This window comes from Colobus angolensis, unplaced genomic scaffold (assembly GCF_000951035.1).
Source record: "Colobus angolensis palliatus isolate OR3802 unplaced genomic scaffold, Cang.pa_1.0 Scaffold48, whole genome shotgun sequence".
Classification (NCBI taxonomy): Eukaryota; Metazoa; Chordata; class Mammalia; order Primates; family Cercopithecidae; genus Colobus; species Colobus angolensis.
In genome coordinates this window covers 14,839,384-14,862,465 of record NW_012118265.1, presented here as the reverse complement: position 1 = coordinate 14,862,465, position 23,082 = coordinate 14,839,384, and the positions used below count along the sequence as shown (strand labels likewise).

The following is a 23,082-nucleotide window of genomic DNA, read 5'->3' as shown; positions in this document are numbered from 1 at the left end:
GTCCACCTTCCCGCTTCCGAGCTGGGCGCGCGCCGAGCACAGGAGGTGAGTGAGAAGGGCGGCCCTGCAGGGTCTCCGAGGCGGTTGAGACCTGCGGCTGGGTGGCGGGCGTGGCCACTGGACCCGCCTTTCGCGGAACGCGCCATCCTTGTAAACGCCTAGACCCCGGCAGCGAGGCCGGGAGGCACCGCCCACTCCTTTGGAGGTGAGCGTGGCCCAGGTAGAGCCGGCGTGCCCTGGCGCTCGGGCTCGGGCTTCAGTGACTAGCAGCTCCCCGCCTCCGGTAAGCGCAGAAGAAGGGGCCCAGCGGGGCAGTGGGCTACGCGGAGGGCCCAGGCCGCGGCGGCAGCCGCTGGTTGTCCACCTTACCTTGCGTCGCCTGTGGCGGTCCAGCCACCGTCAGATCCGGGTAGCGACCCGGGCGTTTACAGCGGTGCGGAGGAAGAGGACGGAAACGGTGTTACGTTATTGGTGAGCCCCTAACAGGCCTGCGGCGAAGGCTTTCTTGGAGCGCTGGGGAAGGGCTCCGGCGCAGGGCTGTCGGAAGGATTGGGAAGGAATGTGAAAGTCAATGGGGAATGAGGAGAAGGGGCGGGGAGAGAAGGAAATCCTGCGGGGCTAGGGCTACAGGATTCCTACACGCGGTGTTAAGGAGCATACAAGGCGTTTTAAAAGGATTCCTAGAGGTGCAACGGAGTGTCACTTTTCCAAGCAGGAAGGAATGATGCCATCCTCAAGCATGGCTAGTCGTTGAATTCAGTACCCGTTCACCTTCTTACTGCTGGATTTAGGAGGGAGATTTGCCGGCCTTTCATGATTTTGTTTCCTCTGCAGTTTGCACAGAGTGCCTGCTTTTAGGAGGTGGCTGTGTTGTCGGAAAAGCTGTCAAGGAGGAAATTGCCAAACCGTGTCTTTTTTTCTGTTTTCAGAGGTAAGGAAAATTTGGGTTTGCGGTGTTTAACTGGGAACAAGTTTTTTAGCTTCTCCCAGGAGGCTTAAGCAAAAGAAGGGCGCTGAATTTGTGCTCTTAGTATGTGTCGATGCTTGATAAAAGCACAAATTATCGAACGTGTATCAGTCTGTAGAAGAGAACTGTTTTAAGAGATAAGAGACTGACATTTTTTGCCCTCATAGACTAAAATGTTCATTCAAATGAATGGCCATATTTTTTTTTGTTCTTCTGTTTAGTAATTCACAGCAGATCTGAGTGTTTTAATTAAAGCATGGAATACAGAAAACAACAAAAACTTAAGCTTTAATTTCATCTGGAATTCCACAGGTGAGTTCATCTTATTTATAACTTATAAATTATCCTAATTGATTAATAATGTCCGTAATAATGCCCTTTACAAGGTTTAAGGATCGTTGATGGAGCCACGAAGTTTGTTGTATATTCTAGTATGATTCTTTCATCAGAGGATTTGAAGAACTTCAAGAGTGAAATTCTACTAAGCCATTTCGGATAATATATGTTTTCTGTCTTTTTTCTTGCTTAAAAAACAGAGACAAGGCCTCTTTATGTTGCCCAGGCTAGACTGGAACCCTTGGGCTCAAATAATCCTTCGACCTCAGCCTGCAGAGTAGCCACGACTTCAAGTGTGTGCCACCTCACCTGGCTCTAGTAATATACATGTTTTCTAAAATATTGAACTATTAAAATACCATGGTTCTTCAGGAAAACCCGATAACTATAAAAAGTTAATTTGGTGGGTCATATTCAACTTCAAGTTCTGACTCAACTCCCTTCATCCCTAAGAAAATGCTCCATTGAGTACTTTTTCTCTTTCCCCTTTGGATGGATGATGTCTCTTTTTGTGCCCAGCCTCCAGCTTTGTTCCATCCACCATTGGATGATGCAGGTAGAACTCCCTTTTAGGAAATGCCTTTGTCCCTTTCACAACTACATTGTGTCCAGACCAAATAAGCTTTTAGAGGGATGGATCATTGTTGCTCACTGTGGGGTAAACTCCCACTGTGTGGTAGATAGCCACATGGATGGGGTCAAGCATGTGGGATCGAACAGGGTACTCTTAATGATCTTGCACAACAGATGCATTCAAAAGTTACAGTTCATTTAACAGCAAACTGTTAGGCAAACATCTCTCTTGGGACTATGGACAATGCTTTTATACTAATAAAAAAGTTGTATATTATAAATATTGATTTGCTTTTGTTACCAGGCCTTTTGGCATATTGTGAATTAGAGGCTAGGGGAAGATGAGAGGATGAGCTAGAAATACGGCAATTTGTAGGGGCACATCAGCATGAAGAAGGAAGATGAAGCTACAGAACATCTGTAGGGTAGGGCCCCAAGTGCCTGAAGGTTGGGAGATTTGGCTGGGGAGATAACCTGCACTCCTTGAATCTCTGAGATATTAAGGAACTAAAAGCCAGAGTAGGTTATCAGTTTCCCACCCCATGTATTTTTGACTCTGAATACAGGTAGGTAACTAGGATCCCATTGTCTGTGGCTTCTCTTTGTGTGTCTCTTACCTAGAACTATATTTAGCTGTTTTCTTTCCAGAGTTTGTTTTCAAGAATGGAGTTACCACTTTCTATGCAAAAGCAGAATGGAGTAGCTGAGACAGACCCTAGGGCCTACAAAGAAAATATTTACTATCTACCTTTTATGGGGAAAAAAAGTTTCCCCACTTCTGGGATAGAACATGGATTTCTGCTAAACTCTCAAGCTGTGCATTTTGAAGAGTCTCATAAAAGTTAGAATAACAAAGTTCTCCTCTTAAAGCATTTCACAAGTCTGCAGCCACCTATTCCTGCAGCATGACATGAGGGCTCAAACTATATCTCATATCTGGAATTATATTTGGCTACTATTTTGGTTACAGACTTTGTCATTGAGAATGGAGTTACGCACTTTCTAAGGTAAAAAGTTACCATCAAGTTTTATCTCTTAACATTAAATAGTTCCTTTCTCTGTACTGATACAGGCTCTAAATGTATGCCTCTATTGGGCACTAACACATTCTGAGAGTGCAAGCTTAGTTCCCTGCTGTGGATTTTGGTCACTAATTTAGAAACATTTGAGCTGGAAAGCCTCCCCCATATTCTCTAGGTGGGCCTCACTCATGACGTTCGGTATGTGTAGTTGTGAGTCTTCCACCATGCCCTGCATTGAGTGTCTGCAGCTTGAGGACAGGGCTTGTCTGTCTGCTTCCCAACTGCTACCCCAACCTCTAACACAGGTCCAGAACACCAAGTGAATGAATGAAATACCCTCAGATGACTAAGGCAAAGGTAATTGATGACTTAACTAACAAGAATGGTAAAGATCTGTAATATTGTCAATTTAGGGTAGTAATGGGAAGAAATGTTAACTACAGCAGCTCCCCGATGCCCTTCCTCCGGTGGATAAAGCTGTTTGTAACAAAACAGACACAGAAAGCCCAGCTTTCAGGCCAGTCTTGCTGCTGTTCTGCCTGACTTGTGTGATCTTTGCTCCAGTTTTCCTAGCTTCCTGGACCGGGTTGACCTGTTGGCTCTTCCCACTGACTGCTCTATCACGTGGTGCTCTCCAACTGCTCACCCGGAGTGTAAAGGTGTGTCTGCTTCTGCTGCATTCTTTGCTCCCTACCCAGGAATCTCAGGAGGCTGTGAGATTAGGTGTGAGGGTGGTCTCTCCTGGGGCACTGTGCCCTGGCAGAAGGAACTTGGCATTTGGAGTTGAAGGGCTTGAGTTTGGATTCCATGTCTTCCTCTACCTGGGCTGCACTGTTCCCTGAAAAATGGGATTGATGTTAACACAAATTTTACAGTGTCATGAAATGTGCTTTGTAAATTGTAGTTAGAAGCACTCTAAACTTGTATAGTGTCCAGAAGTTCACTATGCCTTTAAAAAAAAAAGCCCTGCTAAAAATCCTGACGTGTATTGCAAATTATTAAGAGTGATTTTTTATATTCTTATTGGAATATGCAGTAGGGCAGAAGCAAAAAGAAAATTGCAGCTAAATTTTCCTTCTGAAGTCCTGCTGCTTTTGTTTGCTCCTCATTTTTCTCAGCCCAAACCCAGAAATCCGTAAAAGATTCTGCATGCCACAACCTAGAAATCTATCAGAGATTCCCATATACAGGGATTGTTTTACCTACAAGAAAGTAGTTTGTTTGCAAACAGTATATATAATATGTCTTACTTACATGTGTCTTTAAAAACTCAGGTGTCCTCAGCACACGGAAGCAGCAGGCTTCCGCTTTAATGAAAGACGTTCTCCCATACATCTTAGAAGATACCTGAGGTGATAGTGCTGCAACCAGCAGGGTTTCAAGGGCAGAATTGAGAAATGGTAATGGAGTATAGGTATTTATACTCACTATCTAAAACTGTGTGACAGCTACAGAGAGTGGTGCTCGAGGTGGGGTTTTTCTTAAACTCGGTAAATCAAATTCATTCTTAAAAATTGAACAATTTAAAATATGCCAAAATGAAATCTTTTCTATGAACTACATTTGAAACATCAATAACAAAGTTGTGGAACCTTGTAGTTAGAAGGGACCTTCGACATTTCTTAGAATAACACTATTTTTGGTTTCTCATTTGCCTTCTGGAGTGAAACTTACATATTATTCAAAATAATTTGAAAATCTCTACCATGGCCTTTCTAAGCTTTTCTTGCCTCCAGAACAGAACATCCCAGTACCTTCAGCCACATGTCATGCAATCCTTATGCAGATGATAGAACCCTTCACCGAACGAGTTACCCTCTTCTAACTTGTCAGTGACCCTTTCGAAATGGAACTCATATGGGGCTATGGAATTATGACCCCTTTTGCCCAGATGCTCTTTCCATTTCTTGAATCTAGGAGTGTATTGGGGGGTGTGTGTGTGTGTGTGTTAGAGAAGGGGGACACAATCTAGTATTCACTTGTAGAGTTTCTGTCAGCACTGCCATTCATTCACAAGTACTTGGGAGTGCTTCCTATGTGCCAGGCACTATGCTAGGGGCTGGGGACACAGCGGTGTGCAAGAATGAGCATCATCTCTGTGCTGGTAGGGCCAGATGGAGCCTGATAGGTAACGTAGCCCAATGCCCTAAAATTCTGTTGAGGAATAACTCCTCAAATTCAGTGACTTGCCTCCCTGCCAGAACTAAAATCCTTGTTTCCTGACTGCCCAGTTATTCCTTTACATCACCACCTTTTATCATATTGGACTCATACTCAGCTAAACTGTAAGGTCTGTGTAGGCTGCTGTTAAAATGGCCCCCCATCCTCCTCTTGTGCAGCTGATTTTTCGAACTCTGACATGGGACAATAAATGTGTTCCCATCAAATTTCGTCTTGCTGTCTTTAGCTTTTTCTCACCTGTTAAAACCTTTTGGATTGTAATTACATATTTTAATGAATTTGTCATTTTTTTCCTGTGTTTTTCTTGCCTACAAAATTGAATAAGCCCACATTCCTTTGTCTTTAATTAGAAGTATGAAATGACAAAAGGCTAAACATAGGCCTGTGATTTTTTTTCCCCCAGTTTGACAAAGATGCTCCAGTCAACCTTAGAACATCAGCAGGTGGGCAGGTCTCTGGCACTTTTGTGTAACACTATTCCCAGAGTCCAGCACAAGCCCAAAAAATGTTTCTTGAACAAATGACTGCATGAAAAATACACTGGCTATGATGGATCAGCCAATTTTTAAGCCATCTAACCACTGTCATTACTCACATTTTCCCATTTTGTTCAGAAGGACTTTAAGTGCCCAGCTCTCTTTACAGAGAAGCTTGATTCTTAGGTGTTATCTAGGAGTTACCTTGATCTTCTATTGAAGAACCCTATTGAAAATGGGGCTTAGGTCAGTCAAACAGAGCATTCTCAGTGAATCTCTTCTACCTCCTGATGGTCATTGCATTTGTGTCATAAGTGTTCACTAATGTTTACAGAGTCTCAGCAACGTATTCAGGGTTATTTGGAATACAGATTAACATTAGTCCCTTCAGGGATTTCTCCATTGCCAAAAAGTGAACTTGTTGGGGAAGACTTGTTGAAAACTGGGTGAGGATTTGGAAGAGCTCAGCATGAGTTGCATGGGAATTGGACTAGACTTCCCTTTCTTTAAAGTTTCTGGTTTAGCCACTCAAATAGCTGGCATTACAGGCATGCACCAGTGTGCCTGGCTAATTGTTGTATTTTTAGTAGAGACAAGGTTTCACCATGTTGCCAGGCTGGTCTTGAACTCCTGGCCTCAAGCAGTCTGCCCACCTTGACCTCCCAAAGTGCTGGGATTACAGACATGAGCCACCATGCCTGCGCAAAAGTTTGTGGTTTAACTTTGACAACTCTTCACCTCTGAGGAAGAACAGAGGTGCTGCACTATGAAAGTATGAAGACACCAGGCCAGTAGGATAAAACAAGGCAGGAGGGAAGCTTTTGTAGTGTAGTGGCTACAGACTGTACTTGGGGTAGTGAAGATAGCCGAGTTTTCAGTGCTTGGCTCTGCAGGCTCTGACACCCTGACTAGTGAACAGGTGTCCAAATCTCAGGCTGGTTAGCTGAAAGATAAATGTTATAGTAATGGTTCCTACTTCACAAGATTGCTGTAATCATCAAACAAATGGAAATATAAAACATGCTTACTACAGTGCCAGGACCAAGCAAGGACTATTGCTAAAATTTTGGAGAGAGAGGAGTATGAAGAAGTTGGATAGAGTAGAAAGCAGGTTCTTTTTAATGTAAGCCTTTGTTTGTCCTGACAGAGTATATTTCATTTTTACATGTTATCAAATTAAGCAAATATACCAATTGCTATTCATTCAGTAAATAAAATTTCCTGTTATATGTCCAGCTGTATGCTCCAAAGTAAGGAGGAAAATGTAAATCATATCAAATATGTACAATCCTCAAATAAAGTAGCCTGACGCCACTTGAATATCACACGCACTACAGCTGGAAAAGGTTCTTGTATTTTGCAGCTCTCCTCCAGTTCCTACAAGTGCCTATGGCGAGACTTTTGACAGTGTGAGTGGTGCCCAGAAAAAAAATGATGTTCGCTTGTAGGAAGACTATGGGGCAGAAAGAAAGATCCCGGGAGAGGGGAGCACATGTGCAGAGGAGGAACCAAAAAGTGCGCATTTGGCCTTGTGGATCTCTACCAGTAGTTCTTGGGAGCTCGTATTTGCAGGATAGCGAACATCAGGCACTGCGAGATTCTAGGGGAAACAGAATCCTTGGACTCTAGGAGAAGACTTACTGATTTGGAAGGAGAAGGTGGATCCACTAAGATTTATTTGCATGTTTAATTGTATTATAGAGAACATCATGCCATGAAAGACACATTTAGGCGTTAGGAGCAAAGTTTGTAAAGGAGATGTAGACGAATAATATTTGTAGAGGAAGCATATAGTGTGGACTCTAATAATAGCAGCAATATCATCTACTTAGCCCTTACTGTGTGCCAGCCCCATCCTACATGTTTAGGACGTTTTATTTCATGTAGCTCTCGCAGTAAACCCCACGAGAAAGGTATTATTGCTCCCATTTTACAGATACGGTAACTGAACCTTAAAAAGGTTGAGTAATTTGCTGAAGTGAATTTCATTGCTTCATACTGAAGTTTGAACTTCAGTATGTCCACAAGGCACCTGTTAAAAATGTTTCTGATTCACTAGGTCTGGGGTGGGGCTTGGGGCTTTGCATTCCTAATACACTCCCAGGTGGTGCCCATACACTTTTGTTGGGGGGGGGTCGTCTAGGCATCACATTCAAATCACCTGGGAGCTTTAAAAAATAATGCCACCTGGTGCTCACTTCGGCAGCACATGTACTAAAATTACTGCCACCTGAGCCCTGCCACGCTCTGAAACTCGGATTTAGTTGGTCTGGCATCCAGCTTTGCTTCCAGTGTTTTTCGAGTTCTTCAGGAGATTGTAATGTGTGCAAAGTGAGAACCACTGGGTTAAAGAAGGGGGGAAGAAAGTAGTGGTCAGATGGCACTGGCTGTGTTTATTTTTATATAATCAGGGGAGGTCCTCAAACACAAAGCAGCAGTGAGTTGTGAAAATAATTAGATGTGTAATTGATGAGTCTAATTGAATGGTAGAGTTTTATATTGCTTTATGAGTTAATATGTTTAGTTTAAAAGGGTACTGGTGAAATTTCCCTCAAATATGTGAATTGATATGTGAGTTATATAATAAGGAATATACATGATTGATGTAATGATGATTTGAATTAAACTTAATGTGCACAGGACCTTTTTTTAGGCAATTAAGATTTCCACTCCCTTTGCAGTATTTTATGTAGAAGAAAAGTTAGAATGTTGCAAAACTGACAGTAGTTTGGTAATTAGCATATGGATGATTCTGAATCTAGCATGCTTGGACCTAAAATTTAACTAAAATTTGTTTTTTGTTTTTTTTGGACCTTTTAAAATGCACATGATCAGAATCAGCATAGCCTATTACAATAAGGTTTTGTTATTAGAAGAGAGCTGAGGAAAAGCGTAATCTAACAAATTCAGTTTACTTTTGGATTCAATTTATTCTTGGGAATATTTACTAAGTGGATAGAAGTACGTTACCAAACCATTTGCAAAGTATGCAAATATTACAGAGAGCCTACTGTGTGTTAGACACTGGATATATGGCAGTGAATAAGATGGGTCAGGTTTTCCCCCTCTTCAATCTTATATTCTTTTGAAGGGAACAGACAATAAACAAATAGAAATAGATTTTTAAAAGTCTAGATAGGGTTAAATGCTGAGAAGGTGTTAGGTTTAAGTCCCAGCTGATGTCCGACAAGATGTTAGGTTTGAGTCCCAGCTGAGGTCCGAGGGGAGTGGGTGGATGGGCGAATAGCTGAAGGAACCCTCGGGGGGCTGTAGGCAGGTGAAATGTAGGTTTATTCAGCAGCTTTTTAATCAGCAGCTTACTTACACTAACTTTTTCTCACAGTTTCTTTATCTTGGCTGTTTGCTTCAGCTTTGTGGCTCCTCTTATGAGCCTGCTCCTGCTGCCCCCATCCTTGCAGCTGCACTCCCTGGCCTACAATGCCAGCATCAGGGTTAGCAGCCTACTTTTTCCCTCTGGGCATAAGTCCCCCTTCCCGCCTTCAAGACGACCCACTCTCCCTTACAGGGGTCAGTAGCATTACTCTCTCTGGGCATTAGTGCACCCCCAAGCCATGTCAAGCCAACCCAAGCCCCATGCACAGCATCAGCAGGGCAGTTATACCTTTTACAAACAATAGCGACTCGAAGCCAAATATAAACTTACACAGACAGGTTATCTGACAAGTTAAGTGTGCGCCTGTGCCCCAAACTTGCTAAGTCACTTTGGCCCGAATGTTCGCCTTGGCCTATTCCTTAATCAAAGCAGATTCATGTACTTTACGGAAGGAAATAACGAGGGATGTGATAGAAAATAAGTGTTGGGAGAACTACTTGAGATAAGGGGTCAGGGACGGACTCTCCTAAGTGACACTGTGCTGAGATCTGAGGCATGAGAAGGAGCCTGCCTTTCCAAGAACCAGCTTTTTGGTTGGAGGGGCAGAGTAGGTGCAGGCTCCGCAAGGGAGGAAAATAGTTGACATATTCAGGGATAAGAATGGGAGCCAGGCCGAGTTCGGTGGCCCACATCTATAATCCTAGCACTTTAAGAGGCTGCAGTGGGAGGACTGTTTGAGTCCCGGAGTTCGAGACCAGCTTGGGTAACATAGCAAGACCCCATCTCTATATATTTATACATTTTTTAATTAAGAAAAAATTTAAAAAATCAAAAATAATGGAAGCCATGTGGTTGAAATAGGATTGGGAGGGAGTAGTAGTGGCAGATGAGAGAGAGAGGCTTATATAAACCCTTGCAACCAGAGACTTAACAGATCTTCATAAAAAAAAGTGAAACATTGTTGCTGGCATTGTGACACATGCCTGTGGTCCTAGCTACTGGGGTGGATCACTTGAGGCTGATTCAGGCCTGTTCGAGGATGATTGTGCCTGTGAATAGCCGCTGCTCTCCAGCCTGAGAAACATAGCAAGGACACATCTCTAAATTTTTTTTTTTTATGTTAATATTGTTATTTTTAAGCTTTTATTGTCTCTGCCCTTTTTTGGCATTCCCTAAATTTTCTGTAATGAGCATAATATTACATTTGCAATTAGAATAAATATATTTTTTAATCATTACATTTGATTTCTTTTTGCAGGAAATAACCAACATTTTTGCACTCCAGGAAAGAGTTTCGGGTTATTTTGGCTTAAATAATTGTGCCGTTGTAGTATCTCTGTTTGTCTGTTTTCTTGGAGTCTTTGCATTTGAACACCGATACCCCCATTTATTTTCTAGTGACATCCAGTATGTTTTTGGAGTAAAATAAAAAAGTGTGTGTCTGCATGAACGATTAGTTACTATTCTTGTTAAAAATTTGTATTTTAGGTTTTAAGGGTGGGAATTTTGAGTCTTCCTTGTGAAAATGATAAGGCTGTGATGCTGCTATACTGTTTATATCAAGGTTCAATGGTTGCAAGAAATTAAAACTCAAAGCAGCTCTGGTCAGAAGAGCTCCTTAGCATAGGAAGCATAGTGAGCAGGCAGCACACTCCCTGGGATCTAGCAGACAAGAACATGAGATCTGGAGTCTTGTTTGAGTTTGTCTCCACCACTTACAAGCCTATGATTTTGAGCATATTGACTCTCCCTAAGCCTTAGTTTTCTCACCTATTAAAAGGGGATAATAGGGGTTTTTAAAGCACCTTAATTCATGGGACTCTCATGAAGATTACATGATCTGGTGCCTGGAAGCAGCTACTGTTGCCCTCTCCTGGTACCATTGTTAATACTTGTTAACACTGAGTGCCCACAGTGATACACAGAATGACTGACTGGACTGCCAGGCTTTTAAAAAATGTTCGTAATGAAGTATGACATGCAAAAAGGTGAGTGTATAAGTTGTAAGGTGAATTGTCAGAGTAAACATGGCTACCACCTAGAAAGTCGCCTCATTCCATCCCAGTTATATTTCCTCCGTCTCCCCAAAGGTTGCAGTGTTCTGAATTCTAACACCATAGCTTAGTTTGCCTACTTTTCAGCTTTGCGTAAATGGAATCATAGTGTCTATTCTTTATGTGCTTGGCTTTTTTCACACAACATTATGGTTGGCAGATTGTCCATGCTGTGACGTGGTGTGGTAGTTTGTCCATTTTGGATAATGTGCTGTTATATGGATTTCTGCCTGCTATTGTGGGTGGATATTTGGGTTGTTTGCATGTTGGGGCTATCATGACTAGTGTGCTGTAATGACCTTTCTTGTACATTTTTTGAGGGGGGGCTGCCATTAGAAGGACTTGAGCCCCCACTTGTATATTTCTTGATGTCCTTGACATACATACACGTTAATGGTGAGTGTCCTGCCTCAAGTGGGATTGTTGTATTGTGGGGTACATGTATGTTCAGCTTTAATAATGCCTAAAAGTTGTCTGAAGTAAATGAACCAATCTGTATTTACTCCAGACTACAACTACAATTTTTATGGGTTTAATAATTCACAGAAACTGACCTCTTAAATCAATAAATACAGAGATCTCCTAAGATGGGGTTTCCAAAGGTGTGGAATACAAGTCTTGACGGAGGCTCTGAAAATTAAACCTATTAAAATGGATTCTTTGTTCACAGAAATTTGAGAAACATTGCATATTATATCCTTTTCTCAGAGAATGTACCTTAACATACTAAAAACTCTGAGAAGCCCTCCACTAAAAAAAAATAATAATAGTTTAGGCTGGGTGTGGTAGCTCACGCCTGTAACCCCAGCACTTTGGGAGGCCAGGGCGGGTTGATCACAAGGTCAGGAGTTTAAGAACAGCCTGACCAATATGGTAAAACCCTGTCTGTACTGAAAATACAAAAATTAGCCAGGCGTGGTAGCATGTGCCTGTAGTCCCAGCTACTTGGGAGGCTGAGGCAGGAGAATCGCTTGAACCCAGGAGGCAGGGGTTGCCGCTTGAACCCAGGAGGCAGGGGTTGCAGTGAGCCAAGATTGCGCCACTGCACTCCAGCCTGGGTGACAGAGCAATATTCCATCTCAAAAAAATACATAATAATAATAATAATAGTTTGTTTGAATGATTTCTGGTTGTTTTGGCCCACGGAGCCTTTTTGCATCTGTAACACCTGTAGATAAGACAGAGATACAGCCTGTGATTGTTGAGGCATTGGGAAGGAGACGGCCATCTTTGGCTGCTGTAAAGCTACAGCATTTAATAACGGAGGTGCTGATTACCCCCTCTCTGAGGGTGGTGCTTTCATTGATGGTTGAAGCATTGGTACACTTAATACACTGGAAGCTGATAACCTTTTTATCTTTGGAGGTTTTCTGAGCTTTTTAGTATTTGAGATGTTTTTTCAACTGCTGAAGATCAACCCCTAAATCAATAAGTAATTACTGGTGGCCTGCTGTTCACCCAGCATTGCACTAAGTTGGTGGGATAGATAAGAACTGTTTGCTTAATGGAAATTGCTTATAGTATAGTTGGCAAATTCATGTGTAGTTAATATAAGCACAAATTTATCTTAAAAAAATTTTTATAGGTACGGGGTATCACTCTGTTCCCCCAGGTTGATCTTGAACTCCTGGCCTCCAGCGATCCTCCCGCCTTAGCCTCCTAAAGTGCTGGGATTATAGGTGTGAACTACAGTCTCAAGTTTATCTTTTAGAAAATAGAAATTATTTTTAAGTTGTAATTTCTTTCTTGATAGTGATGTGTGGCATTATTTAAGAAGTCAGTAATAAAACAATAGCATACTTCCCTGTTGGGCCTTTTCATATTGTTTTCTATTCATCACTATTGTTGATTCTTCTTTCCGTCCCTCCCCTGGGACGTGGGAGTTAGAACAGTGTCAGGGTCCTTGTAGCCCACTACTCAGCTGTCCTAAGGAGGCAGGCCAGCTGCCCTGTGCTCTCACTATCAGGAAATGAGCCAATCCGAGGTCTCTGGCCAGTTTGCTTTCTGTGACGTACACATGCTGTGAACACAGGGGCCACTTCAGTTGAGCCTTTGTGTACACGGCTGAGTATCATTTTAAAAATATGTTTATTGATTGATGGTTATACATATTTATAAGGTACACATGATATTTTGATACATACAATGTGTAATGATCAAATCAGAAATTTAGGATATCTATAACCTCAAAAATTTAGCATTGCTTTGTGTTGGGAATATTCAGAAACCATTAAGTGCTCTTGGTCCTGGACCAGGCTCTGTGCTGACTGGTTAATCCAAGTTCTTTCCATTAAACCTCACAATAATTGAATTGGTTTTGTGATGCCTGATTCATAGCTGAAAAATGAAACTTTTGAGAAGGTAACTAACATGCCTAAGGTCATACAACTAGTCATTGTTGCAGTCAAGATTTAGGGTGGATTGGCTCTGATATCCAAAGCATTTTTATAATGCTTTTTTCCTGTTTGTTTTCATAAACTTAAAATACAAAGAAAACTAAACATTAGAGAACACCTGATCCTCTAATGTAAAGTTTATATTTTTTCAGTTCTTGCAATTAAAAAGTAATCTTCATGGTGTTACTTTAGCGTCATACAGATAGCCAATTCTTCATCAACGTTTTATTTATTATCAAAACCCTGATGAATAATCATCAGTAATTTCATGAAAGATTGCAAAATGACAATTTTCTTATTCTGTCATTCCATCTATAGTAGTCCCTGCTTATCCATGGGGGCTATGTTCAACACCGTGTCCCCCAACCATGCCTGAAACCACTATAGTACCACACCCTACCCAAGGAATGCCAAGGTCACCTTTTCACTTAAAGGAAGCACTTTGAGCTTCTCTTTGACCTATCTGAATTGTCAGCATCCCTACTTTTCTGCCTTGGGGCCATTATTAGGTAAAATAAGGGTCACTTGCACGCAAGTACTGAGATACTATGACAGTGAATCTGATAACTGAGGGCTCCTACGTGACTAACAGGTGGGTAGCATATATAGTGTGGATATGCTGGGAAGAGGGAAGATTCATGTTCCACCTGGGACAGAGAAGGATGGTGTGAGATTTTGTCATGTTACTCAGAACAGTGTGCAATTTAAAGCTTATGAATTGTTTATTTCTGGAATTTTTCATTTAATATTTTCAGACTCTAGTTGACTGTGGATAACTGAAACTATAGTCCAGGAAACTGCAGGAGTGATTGCTATACATTTCTAATTGGCATTTTTCTTTAAAACATTTTTAAATTATTTATTTATTTTTGAAGCAGGGTCACACTTTGTCACCCAGGCTACAGTGCAGTGGCACAATCACAGCTCACTGCAGCCCAGACCTCCCACACTCAAACCATCCTTCTGCCTCAGCTTCCCGAGTAGCCAGACCACAGGCTCATGCCACCATGCCTGGCTAATTTTATTATTTTTTGTAGAGACAGGGTCTCACTATTGTTGCCCAGGCTGATCTTGAACTCCTAGTCTCAAGTAATCCTCCCACCTTAGCCTCCCAAAGCATTAGGATTATAGGTGTGAGCCATGATACCTAGCCTATAAGTGGCATTTTTCTATAAAGAAGAACTTTTTCTCTTCAATTAGAGCTATTTGCTTCCCCTGAACTATAGATGATTCTTTAAAGCAGGAAATAAAAAATGCTGTCTTTCCTCCATCACACCAGTCATTTTCAAGTAAGAGATTGGTATAGTAGCTACCGCATGGAAACGTTTTACATTGCTCGTGTACAGTGCAGATATGGTGTTCTCTTTAAATTTGTGGATGAAACAAATTGTGTATATAAGGATTTTGAGCTTCTAAACATTTTTCTGTTGGTTTTTTTTTTTTCAGTAGAGACGGGGTTTCACTGTGTTAACCAGGATGGTCTTGATCTCCTGACCTCATGATCCACCCGCCTCGGGCTTCTAAACAAATTTTTAAGAAATTTTATGGTTTTTAAATTTTTTAAGTGTTTTCCATATTTTTTGCAATTGATTTATAATTATGCTGTGGTTAGAGAATGTAGCCTCTATTATTGTTTTTAAAATTGTTGAGAAGGCTTGTGTTACCTAATATTATTAATTTTCTTTTTAAATGTGTTATGTTGTCTTAAAAATGAATGTTTCTATTCTTTTTATTAAATGAAAGCTACTAAATGTTTCATTTGATCAAGATTAATATTATTTGAAACATTCATATCCTTTTTTATCTGCTTGATGTATCAGTTACTTAGATGTATTAAAAATCTCCCATTATAAATTTTCCCATTTATACCCATACTCTTCAGGTTTTGCTTTATGTATTTTGATGATATGTTTTTATGGTTATAGAGTTTCATGATTGTTAAATTATCTTTTTGGATGGTTCCTTCTATTAGTAATAACATCTCCTTTGCCCCTTATTAATGATGTTTGTTTATTTATTTATTTTGAGACAGAGTCTTGCTGCTCTGTTGTCCAGGCTGGAGTGCAGTGACAGGATCTCAGCTCACTGCAACCTCTGCCTCTCAGGTTTAAGCAGTTCTCCTGCCTCGGCCTCCCGAGTAGCTGGGACTACAGGTGTGCACCACTGTGCCTGGCTAATGTTTGTGTTTTTAGTAGAGATGGGGTTTGCCATGTTGGCCAGGTTGGTCCTGAACTCCTGACATCAGGTGATCCGCCTGCCTTGGCCTCCCAAAATGCTGGAATTACAGGCATGAGCCACCATGCCCAGCCTGAGAGTCTTTTTTTAGTAGATAAATTTACGTTTATATTTACCTTAATTATCAGCACATTTAGATTTATTCCTGCCATCTTCTGCGTTTTCTGTTTGCGTGCATTTTTTCTTTTTCTTTCCGATTTTCCTACCTTATATTGAATAGACAGATAACTTACTTTCTTCTATTTCTCAATCAATTTGAAAGATATGTATTCTATATTTGTTCTTTCAGTGATCAATGTAAAGATTAATATACATTCTTAAATGAACTTTTTAGCAAAATGTGGTTTATCCATATCTCTTTGTTCCTTAAAATATACTAAGAATGTTAGCATATTTTAATTTTCCTGTGAAACATCTTTTTGTAGCCATCATGTCATTTTTACCTAGTATTTTAATTACATTTTTTAACCACATGAAAAATTTTTTTTGCCCCTCCCTCCTTTTCAGGATAATCTATTTTGACAGCAAGAATCATTTTAGAGAACACAAATAGGATGGAAATGATGCCAAGAACCACAGCTGATAATAACAGCTTCTGTTTGTTGAATACCTAACACAGGCCAGAAGCTTTGCATATATTATCAGTAATTTGCACTATATTAATATCTTCAATATAGAGACAGGAAACTGAGGCTTCAAGAGATACATACCCATTCATACTGGTTGGTAAAGGACAGAGCTGGAGAGTGGACTTTAGTAGCTGGCTTTGGAGCCACATGTGTTGTAGGTGACCTAGTCTGTTCTGGCCAGTTCTTTAGAGTCTGTTCCTTGCTTTTGGACTAGATAGTTTCTCCTCTTTTTGCTGCTGCTTTATTTTATTCATGGGTCCATAAATGATAGACATCATAACCATAGTCAACATTCTCACATTTAGAAACTATGGCTTATAGAATGTGTTAAAAGTAACTTTTATAATAAGGTTTGCCATTTTAAGTTCTTCCCATTGTTGAAGAGTAGTAGGGCCTCCATCATCTATGTGCAATTGTAAATGGCACCCCTTACAACACTTTCCTTTGTTTTTCCAAAATCTGTTAAAATCTGCTGATTTGTTAGAATGAGATATTTGTTGTAATAAATATACAAGTTGTTAGTGGCTGAGTTGTAAATGGTGCCCTCAAGGGTTGTGTAGTGCTCAGTAGCCAGGTGAGGAGAAAACATAGAAAGGCAGTGTTAATTTCATAATTCTTGTTCTCAAACTATTCCATTTCAGGTTTTTTTCTGGGATTGGCAGTGTATGGCTAGTAAAGGGGATAGGGGAGGATAGGAGGTGGATGGACAGATCTATATTTTATTCTTTTACAAATGGAGATAGCATATCAAGCCTCAATGTCCATTGCACTCCTGCCGTAGGCCTCACTTTGTCTTGCACTTTGACTCCTGAGAGAAAATTGTTTTTGCCAACAAGGTCATAGAATGTAAATGGAGAAGCAAGACACATATACATGGAACCGAACTGGAGAGAGTTTGCTAAAACATTACATTGCATTGTGTGGGTTAAAATAATGGAAAGCATTACATATAGAAAAGATCATTGTGGCAGGACGTAATCAGGGCAGGTAAGAGATGACCAGATGAAGAGAACAAGGAGCCTTGAAATCCTGTTATTTTCATATGTATTAAGAGATAGAGGGGCTGTATGTCCAGAGACTCTAAAGTTGACCCAAGGTAGAACCCTTGGTAGACCAGCCTTCCCATAAGGACATTAATGTCCATTCTCCATAGTGAATTCCAGCTTTCCAAGAACTCTCCCCCATATAATTGTGGGTAAAAGGGCACCTGCCAGCAGCCTCCTCAGCCCACCCTTCCTCATGTTGTTCATCTGTCCCTTATGCTACAATTCCTTAGCATTTGGTATAAACAGTGTGTACTGCACTGTGGTGCCATGTTTACACGTTGTCTTGGGATTTCTTCTTTCTCCTGTCTCCTGCTTCCTTTGGTCTCCTTAGTGCCTGGTCTTTGGAAGTAGAAGATGTCCAGTAAACACACATACATGAATGCCCTTAGACTGAAGTCTATGTCCATAGTGCAAGGAAAGCTCTATGGAATCCCAGATTATAAACCACCCTCTGCCTTGAGATCAGGAACACAGCTGAGGCCTTGCTGTCACTTTACAGTCTGAACGTTCTATGCCTCCTCTTGTCTCAGCTAGAACTTCTGTGTAAAAGCAAGTGTTCTAGGAGTTTCCATCCCGTGATTCTGATTGGGTGTGTGATTTCTGAAGAGGTTGGAATGGGAAATGTGGAAACTTAGTACTAAGGACGGGCCTTTGATTTAAACAGTTGCTATCCAGACTAGCATTTGAGTTTAACCAATGAGGTAAAAGAGGAGATAGGTGGTGTTTGGGGCAAGTAAAAGCTGTTTCATAGTCAGTGTTTGAAAACTCAAGAGAGATGATCCTATTTGTGTCTGGAGGACTTGCCTTTCAGGTGAAGAATCTCTACCTTATCCCACATCAGCAGTCACTAATAATAGAATAATGATCACTATAGGATTTTTCTTATCCGGATTTGCTAGAATCCATATCAGAACACACAACTGAGAAAGACCCTTTGTTTATTTGGGCATGTGGCTAGTAATATCCCCTTGAACTAAATCCTTTTTTAATACTTATAAAGAGGAGATACATTTTATTTATTTGTTTTTATGGTAGATTTATTTTTTAACCCACCATTACCCATCTCTTTCTGTCCTTATCCTATCTGCACCTAGGATAGAATTATATTTAACAGTTACCTGTTAATTTAGATAGAGTAGGATAACTCTACTCCAAAAATAATAAAAGGATGTCTAACCTTGGTCTTGATGTGAGAAGCTAAAATGGGTTTTGGTTACTGGTATCTGTTTGCTTATAATTAAATGAAGTAGATTCAAGTGACTAGATTGTTCAATAAATAAAACTCCACACTGTTTTGTTTTTATAGCCTAGTGAGCTTATAATTCAGTAACACCCTTTTGTTTTACTCTGGAGATTTTGTTCTACTCTTTCTCCTTGAGCAGATAGATGTCTTTTGAAAATGTTTTTTGCGTGTGGAATATTAATCCAATTTTCGATAACTCTTCCAGAACTTTCAGCTCGCATGCTTCGGAGCTGCTGTGGATGGCCCCGGCTCTCTGGACTGTCCTTCCGAGTAGGATGTCACTGAGATCCCTCAAATGGAGCCTCCTGCTACTATCACTCCTGAGTTTCCTTGTGATGTGGTACCTCAGCCTTCCCCACTACAATGTGATAGAACGCGTGAACTGGATGTACTTCTATGAGTATGAGCCGATTTACAGACAAGACTTTCACTTCACACTTCGAGAGCATTCAAACTGCTCTCATCAAAATCCATTTCTGGTCATCCTGGTGACCTCCCACCCTTCAGATGTGAAAGCCAGGCAGGCCATTAGAGTTACTTGGGGTGAAAAAAAGTCTTGGTGGGGATATGAGGTTCTTACATTTTTCTTATTAGGCCAAGAGGCTGAAAAGGAAGACAAAATGTTGGCATTGTCCTTAGAGGATGAACACCTTCTTTATGGTGACATAATCCGACAAGATTTTTTAGACACATATAATAACCTGACCTTGAAAACCATTATGGCATTCAGGTGGGTAACTGAGTTTTGCCCCAATGCCAAGTACATCATGAAGACAGACACTGATGTTTTCATCAATACTGGCAATTTAGTGAAGTATCTTTTAAACGTAAACCACTCAGAGAAGTTTTTCACAGGTTATCCTCTAATTGATAATTATTCCTATAGAGGATTTTACCAAAAAACCCATATTTCATACCAGGAGTATCCTTTCAAGGTGTTCCCTCCATACTGCAGTGGGTTGGGTTATATAATGTCCAGAGATTTGGTGCCAAGGATCTATGAAATGATGGGTCATGTAAAACCCATCAAGTTTGAAGATGTTTATGTTGGGATCTGTTTGAATTTATTAAAAGTGGACATTCATATTCCAGAAGACACAAATCTTTTCTTCCTATATAGAATCCATTTGGATGTCTGTCAACTCAGACGTGTGATTGCAGCCCATGGCTTTTCTTCCAAGGAGATCATCACTTTTTGGCAGGTCATGCTAAGGAACACCACTTGCCATTATTAACTTCACATTCTACAAAAAGCCTAGAAGGACAGGATACTCTGTGCAAAGTGTTAAATAAAGTAGGTACTGTGGAAAATTCAGGGGAGGTCAGTGTGCTGGCTTACACTGAACTGAAACTCATGAAGAATCCACAGATTGGAGACTGGAGGGTTACACTTGTGATTTATTAGGCCCTTCAAAGATGTTATTTGGAGGAATTAAGTATAAAGGAATTGGAGGTTTTTGCTGAAGAAATTAATAGGACCAAACAATTTGGACATGTCATTCTATAGACTAGAATTTCTTAAAAGGGTGTTACCGAATTATAAGCTCACTAGGCTATAAAAACAAAACAGTGTGGAGTTTTATTTATTGAACAATCTAGTCACTTGAACGTTTTGTGTGTATCTTATGTGGATTACCAATTTAAAAATATATGTAGTTCTGTGTCAAAAAACTTCACTGAAGTTATACTGAACAAAATTTTACCTGTTTTTGGTCATTTTAGTAGGTACTTCAAGATGTTGCAGTATTTCATAGTTATTATTATTTAATATTACTCCAAACTTTCTGTGTTTTTAAATGTTTTGATGATTTCAATACAATATAAACAGGATAGTGAATCATTCTTTACATTCGAACATTTTCCAGTTACTCAGCTGATCAGTTTATTATTGATATATCACTCCATTAATGTAAAGTCATAGGTCATTATTGCATATCAGTAATCTCTTGGACTTTGTTAAATATTTTACTGTGGTAATATAGAGAAGAATTAAAGCAAGAAAATCTGAATTATTGTCTTGTTTTTAAAAATATAGTCCCTAGTGTTTTTAGAAGTCACTTAATCTGTCTCATTTTTCCACCTGGAAATTAGGAATTATGTAGAATGCCAGGCAGTAATTTCCTTTTGGAAAGGACTCTAAAGGCAGAAAAAAAGGGAGAGAACCTCATGGGCAGAATATTATAAAAAGAGTGTCATATTCCAGCATTTGAGTTGGAAAGAGAAGATTGAAGATCCAAGTTACATTATTAATCTGCCCTATTTTTTTCCTTTTAACAATCAGTTTGTGAATAAATAGGAAAGAAGCTGCCACTGTTACGAGTTTCTCATCAAGATGAAAGCCCTAATGTGTAAAGTCAAATCTGATTTAAATTTTGTGCTTTTGTAGAAAGACATTTCTTCATGTGGTGATATATCTTTTGTTGGACCTGCTAATAGTAGGTCAAAGAGGAGTACTCCTTGTCCCCTATTCCTGGGATTATGCAGTTTTCTTTTTAGAGTTTATATAGGGCAAGTGGTTATTTTTTTCTGAATTACAGGATGGAAAAAGATCATATCCTTTGTCAGGAAATATAAACTTGAAAGTATGGGCCGGGCGCGGTGGCTCAAGCCTGTAATCCCAGCACTTTGGGAGGCCGAGATGGGTGGATCACGAGGTCAGGAGATCGAGACCATCCTGAGCTACACGGTGAAACCCCGTCTCTACTAAAAAAAAATACAAAAAACTAGCCAGGCGAGATGGTGGGCGCCTGTAGTCCCAGCTACTCGGGAGGCTGAGGCAGGAGAATGGCGTAAACCCGGGAGGCGGACCTTGCAGTGAGCCGAGATCGCGCCACTGCACTCCAGCCTGGGCGACAGAGCTAGACTCCGTCTCCAAAAAAAAAAAAAAGAAAAAGAAAGTATGTAGTCCGCTCTTGTAATATTCATATTTATGATTGTCCTATATGAAAGACAACTTCCGTTAAAACTGTAATGTGTGGTTCTCTATAACAAGGCGATTTCTGTTTCCCAAGGCTCAGACCTAATTGAGTTATATTAAAATCAATTAAATGAAATATTCTATGGAATCGATCTATGCCCTTGTTAATCTCCATCCATATAGGAGTCACTTTCTTTAAGACAGATGGTGGTAGTTATTTTTGTGGCATGGTTAGATTTGACTGGTTTTGCAGAAGATTATAGTCATGTACTGCATAATGACATATACAGTAGTGATCCCATAAAATTATAATGGGGCGGAAAATCTATTGTCTCATGATGTTATAGCCGTTGTAATGTCATAGCCTAGTGCATTACTCACGTGTCTGTGGTGATGCTGGTGTAAGCAAACCTCTTCACTGCCAGTTGTATAAAAGTACAGCACATTCAGTTATGTACAGTATGTAATACTGATAATGACAATAAATGACACTGGTTTGTGTATTTACTTTTTATCATTATTTTAGAGTGTTCTCTTCCTGCTTATTAAAAAAAATATATATATTAAGTCTGATACAGCCTTGGGCAGGTCCTTCAGGAGGTATTCCAGAAGAAAGCATTGTTACCATAGGAGATGACAGCTCCTTTCATGCTATTGCCCCTGAAGACCTTCCAGTGAGACAAGATGTGGTGATGGAAGACAGTGATACTGATGATCCTGACCCTGTGGACCTAGGCTAATGTGTGTGCTTGTGTCTTAGTTGTTGACAAAGTTTAAAAAGTAAAAAAGTTTAAAATAGGAAAAAGCTTATAGACTAAGGATATAAAGAATATTTTTGTACAGTTTTATAAGATATTTGTGTTTTAAATTTAAGCTAAGTGTTATTACAAAAGAGTTAGAGTTTAGAAGTCTGTAAAGTTACGGTGATGCCTTGATTTTTTTTTTGGGGGGGGGCTGAAGAAAGAAAATTTGTAAATGAATTTAGTGTGGCCTACTTCAAGTGTGCTGTATTTGTCAAGTCTATAGTAGTGCACAGTAATGTTCGAGGCCTTCACATTCACCCACCACTCACTCAGTGACTCAAACAGAGCAACTTCCACCCCTGCAAGCTCTGTTCGTGGTAAGTGCCCTCCCTATGCAGGTGTACTATTTTTTATCTTTTATACAGTTTGGTGTTTTTACTGTGCTTTTTCTATTTTAGATACACCAATACCATTGTGTGACGGTTTCCAACAGTAAGTATTCAGTACAGTAACATGCTGTACAGGTTGGTAGCCTAGAAGCAATAGGCTCTACCATGTAGCCTAGGTATATAGTAGGCTATACCATCTAGGTTTGTGTAAGTACACTCTGTAATGTTTGCACAACAACAAAATCACCTGACAAATTTCTCTACAACGTATCTCCATTGTTAAGTGCCACATTTCCGTACATCGATGTTTGGGAAGCTAACTCAAAACATTTCTAGAGAGAACTTTTAACACAAAAAAAAATTCCCTTTCACTTTTAGAAAAGACAAAAGCCACCAAACAAGTAAAATGTGAATAATTGCCAAGTTTCAGAAGATTGTTTCTTCTGAACTGAAGGTTGGTGTCTAAAAGAACCTGCAAAGTTAACTGATTAGGAAAACTTTAAGAGATTGGATCATTATTTTTTTTTTGTTTTTAACTATA

General features: G+C 40.1%; 1 protein-coding gene across 9 annotated transcripts; it reads left to right on the top strand.

The window, feature by feature from the left end:
* Positions 1 to 20,883, top strand: B3GALNT1 (beta-1,3-N-acetylgalactosaminyltransferase 1 (globoside blood group)). Of its 9 annotated transcripts, none has more exons than XM_011959079.1 (6): positions 1 to 45; positions 844 to 931; positions 1,189 to 1,279; positions 3,463 to 3,557; positions 15,374 to 15,476; positions 18,698 to 20,883. In XM_011959079.1, exon 6 carries the CDS (start codon positions 18,732 to 18,734, stop codon positions 19,725 to 19,727), a length of 996 nt encoding a protein of 331 aa, XP_011814469.1. In that variant the 5' UTR covers positions 1 to 45; positions 844 to 931; positions 1,189 to 1,279; positions 3,463 to 3,557; positions 15,374 to 15,476; positions 18,698 to 18,731; the 3' UTR covers positions 19,728 to 20,883. The 9 variants fall into 9 exon arrangements, with proteins under 9 accessions (XP_011814469.1, XP_011814468.1, XP_011814470.1 ...); XM_011959078.1 differs by having other exon boundaries at positions 15,374 to 15,492; XM_011959080.1 differs by having other exon boundaries at positions 15,368 to 15,492.
* Positions 20,884 to 23,082: the final 2,199 nt, after the last annotated feature.

Excerpts from the sequence above, each read along its gene's own strand:
- B3GALNT1 (XM_011959076.1), top strand. The coding sequence starts at position 18,636 with ATGTCTTTTGAAAATGTTTTTTGCGTGTGGAATATTAATCCAATTTTC.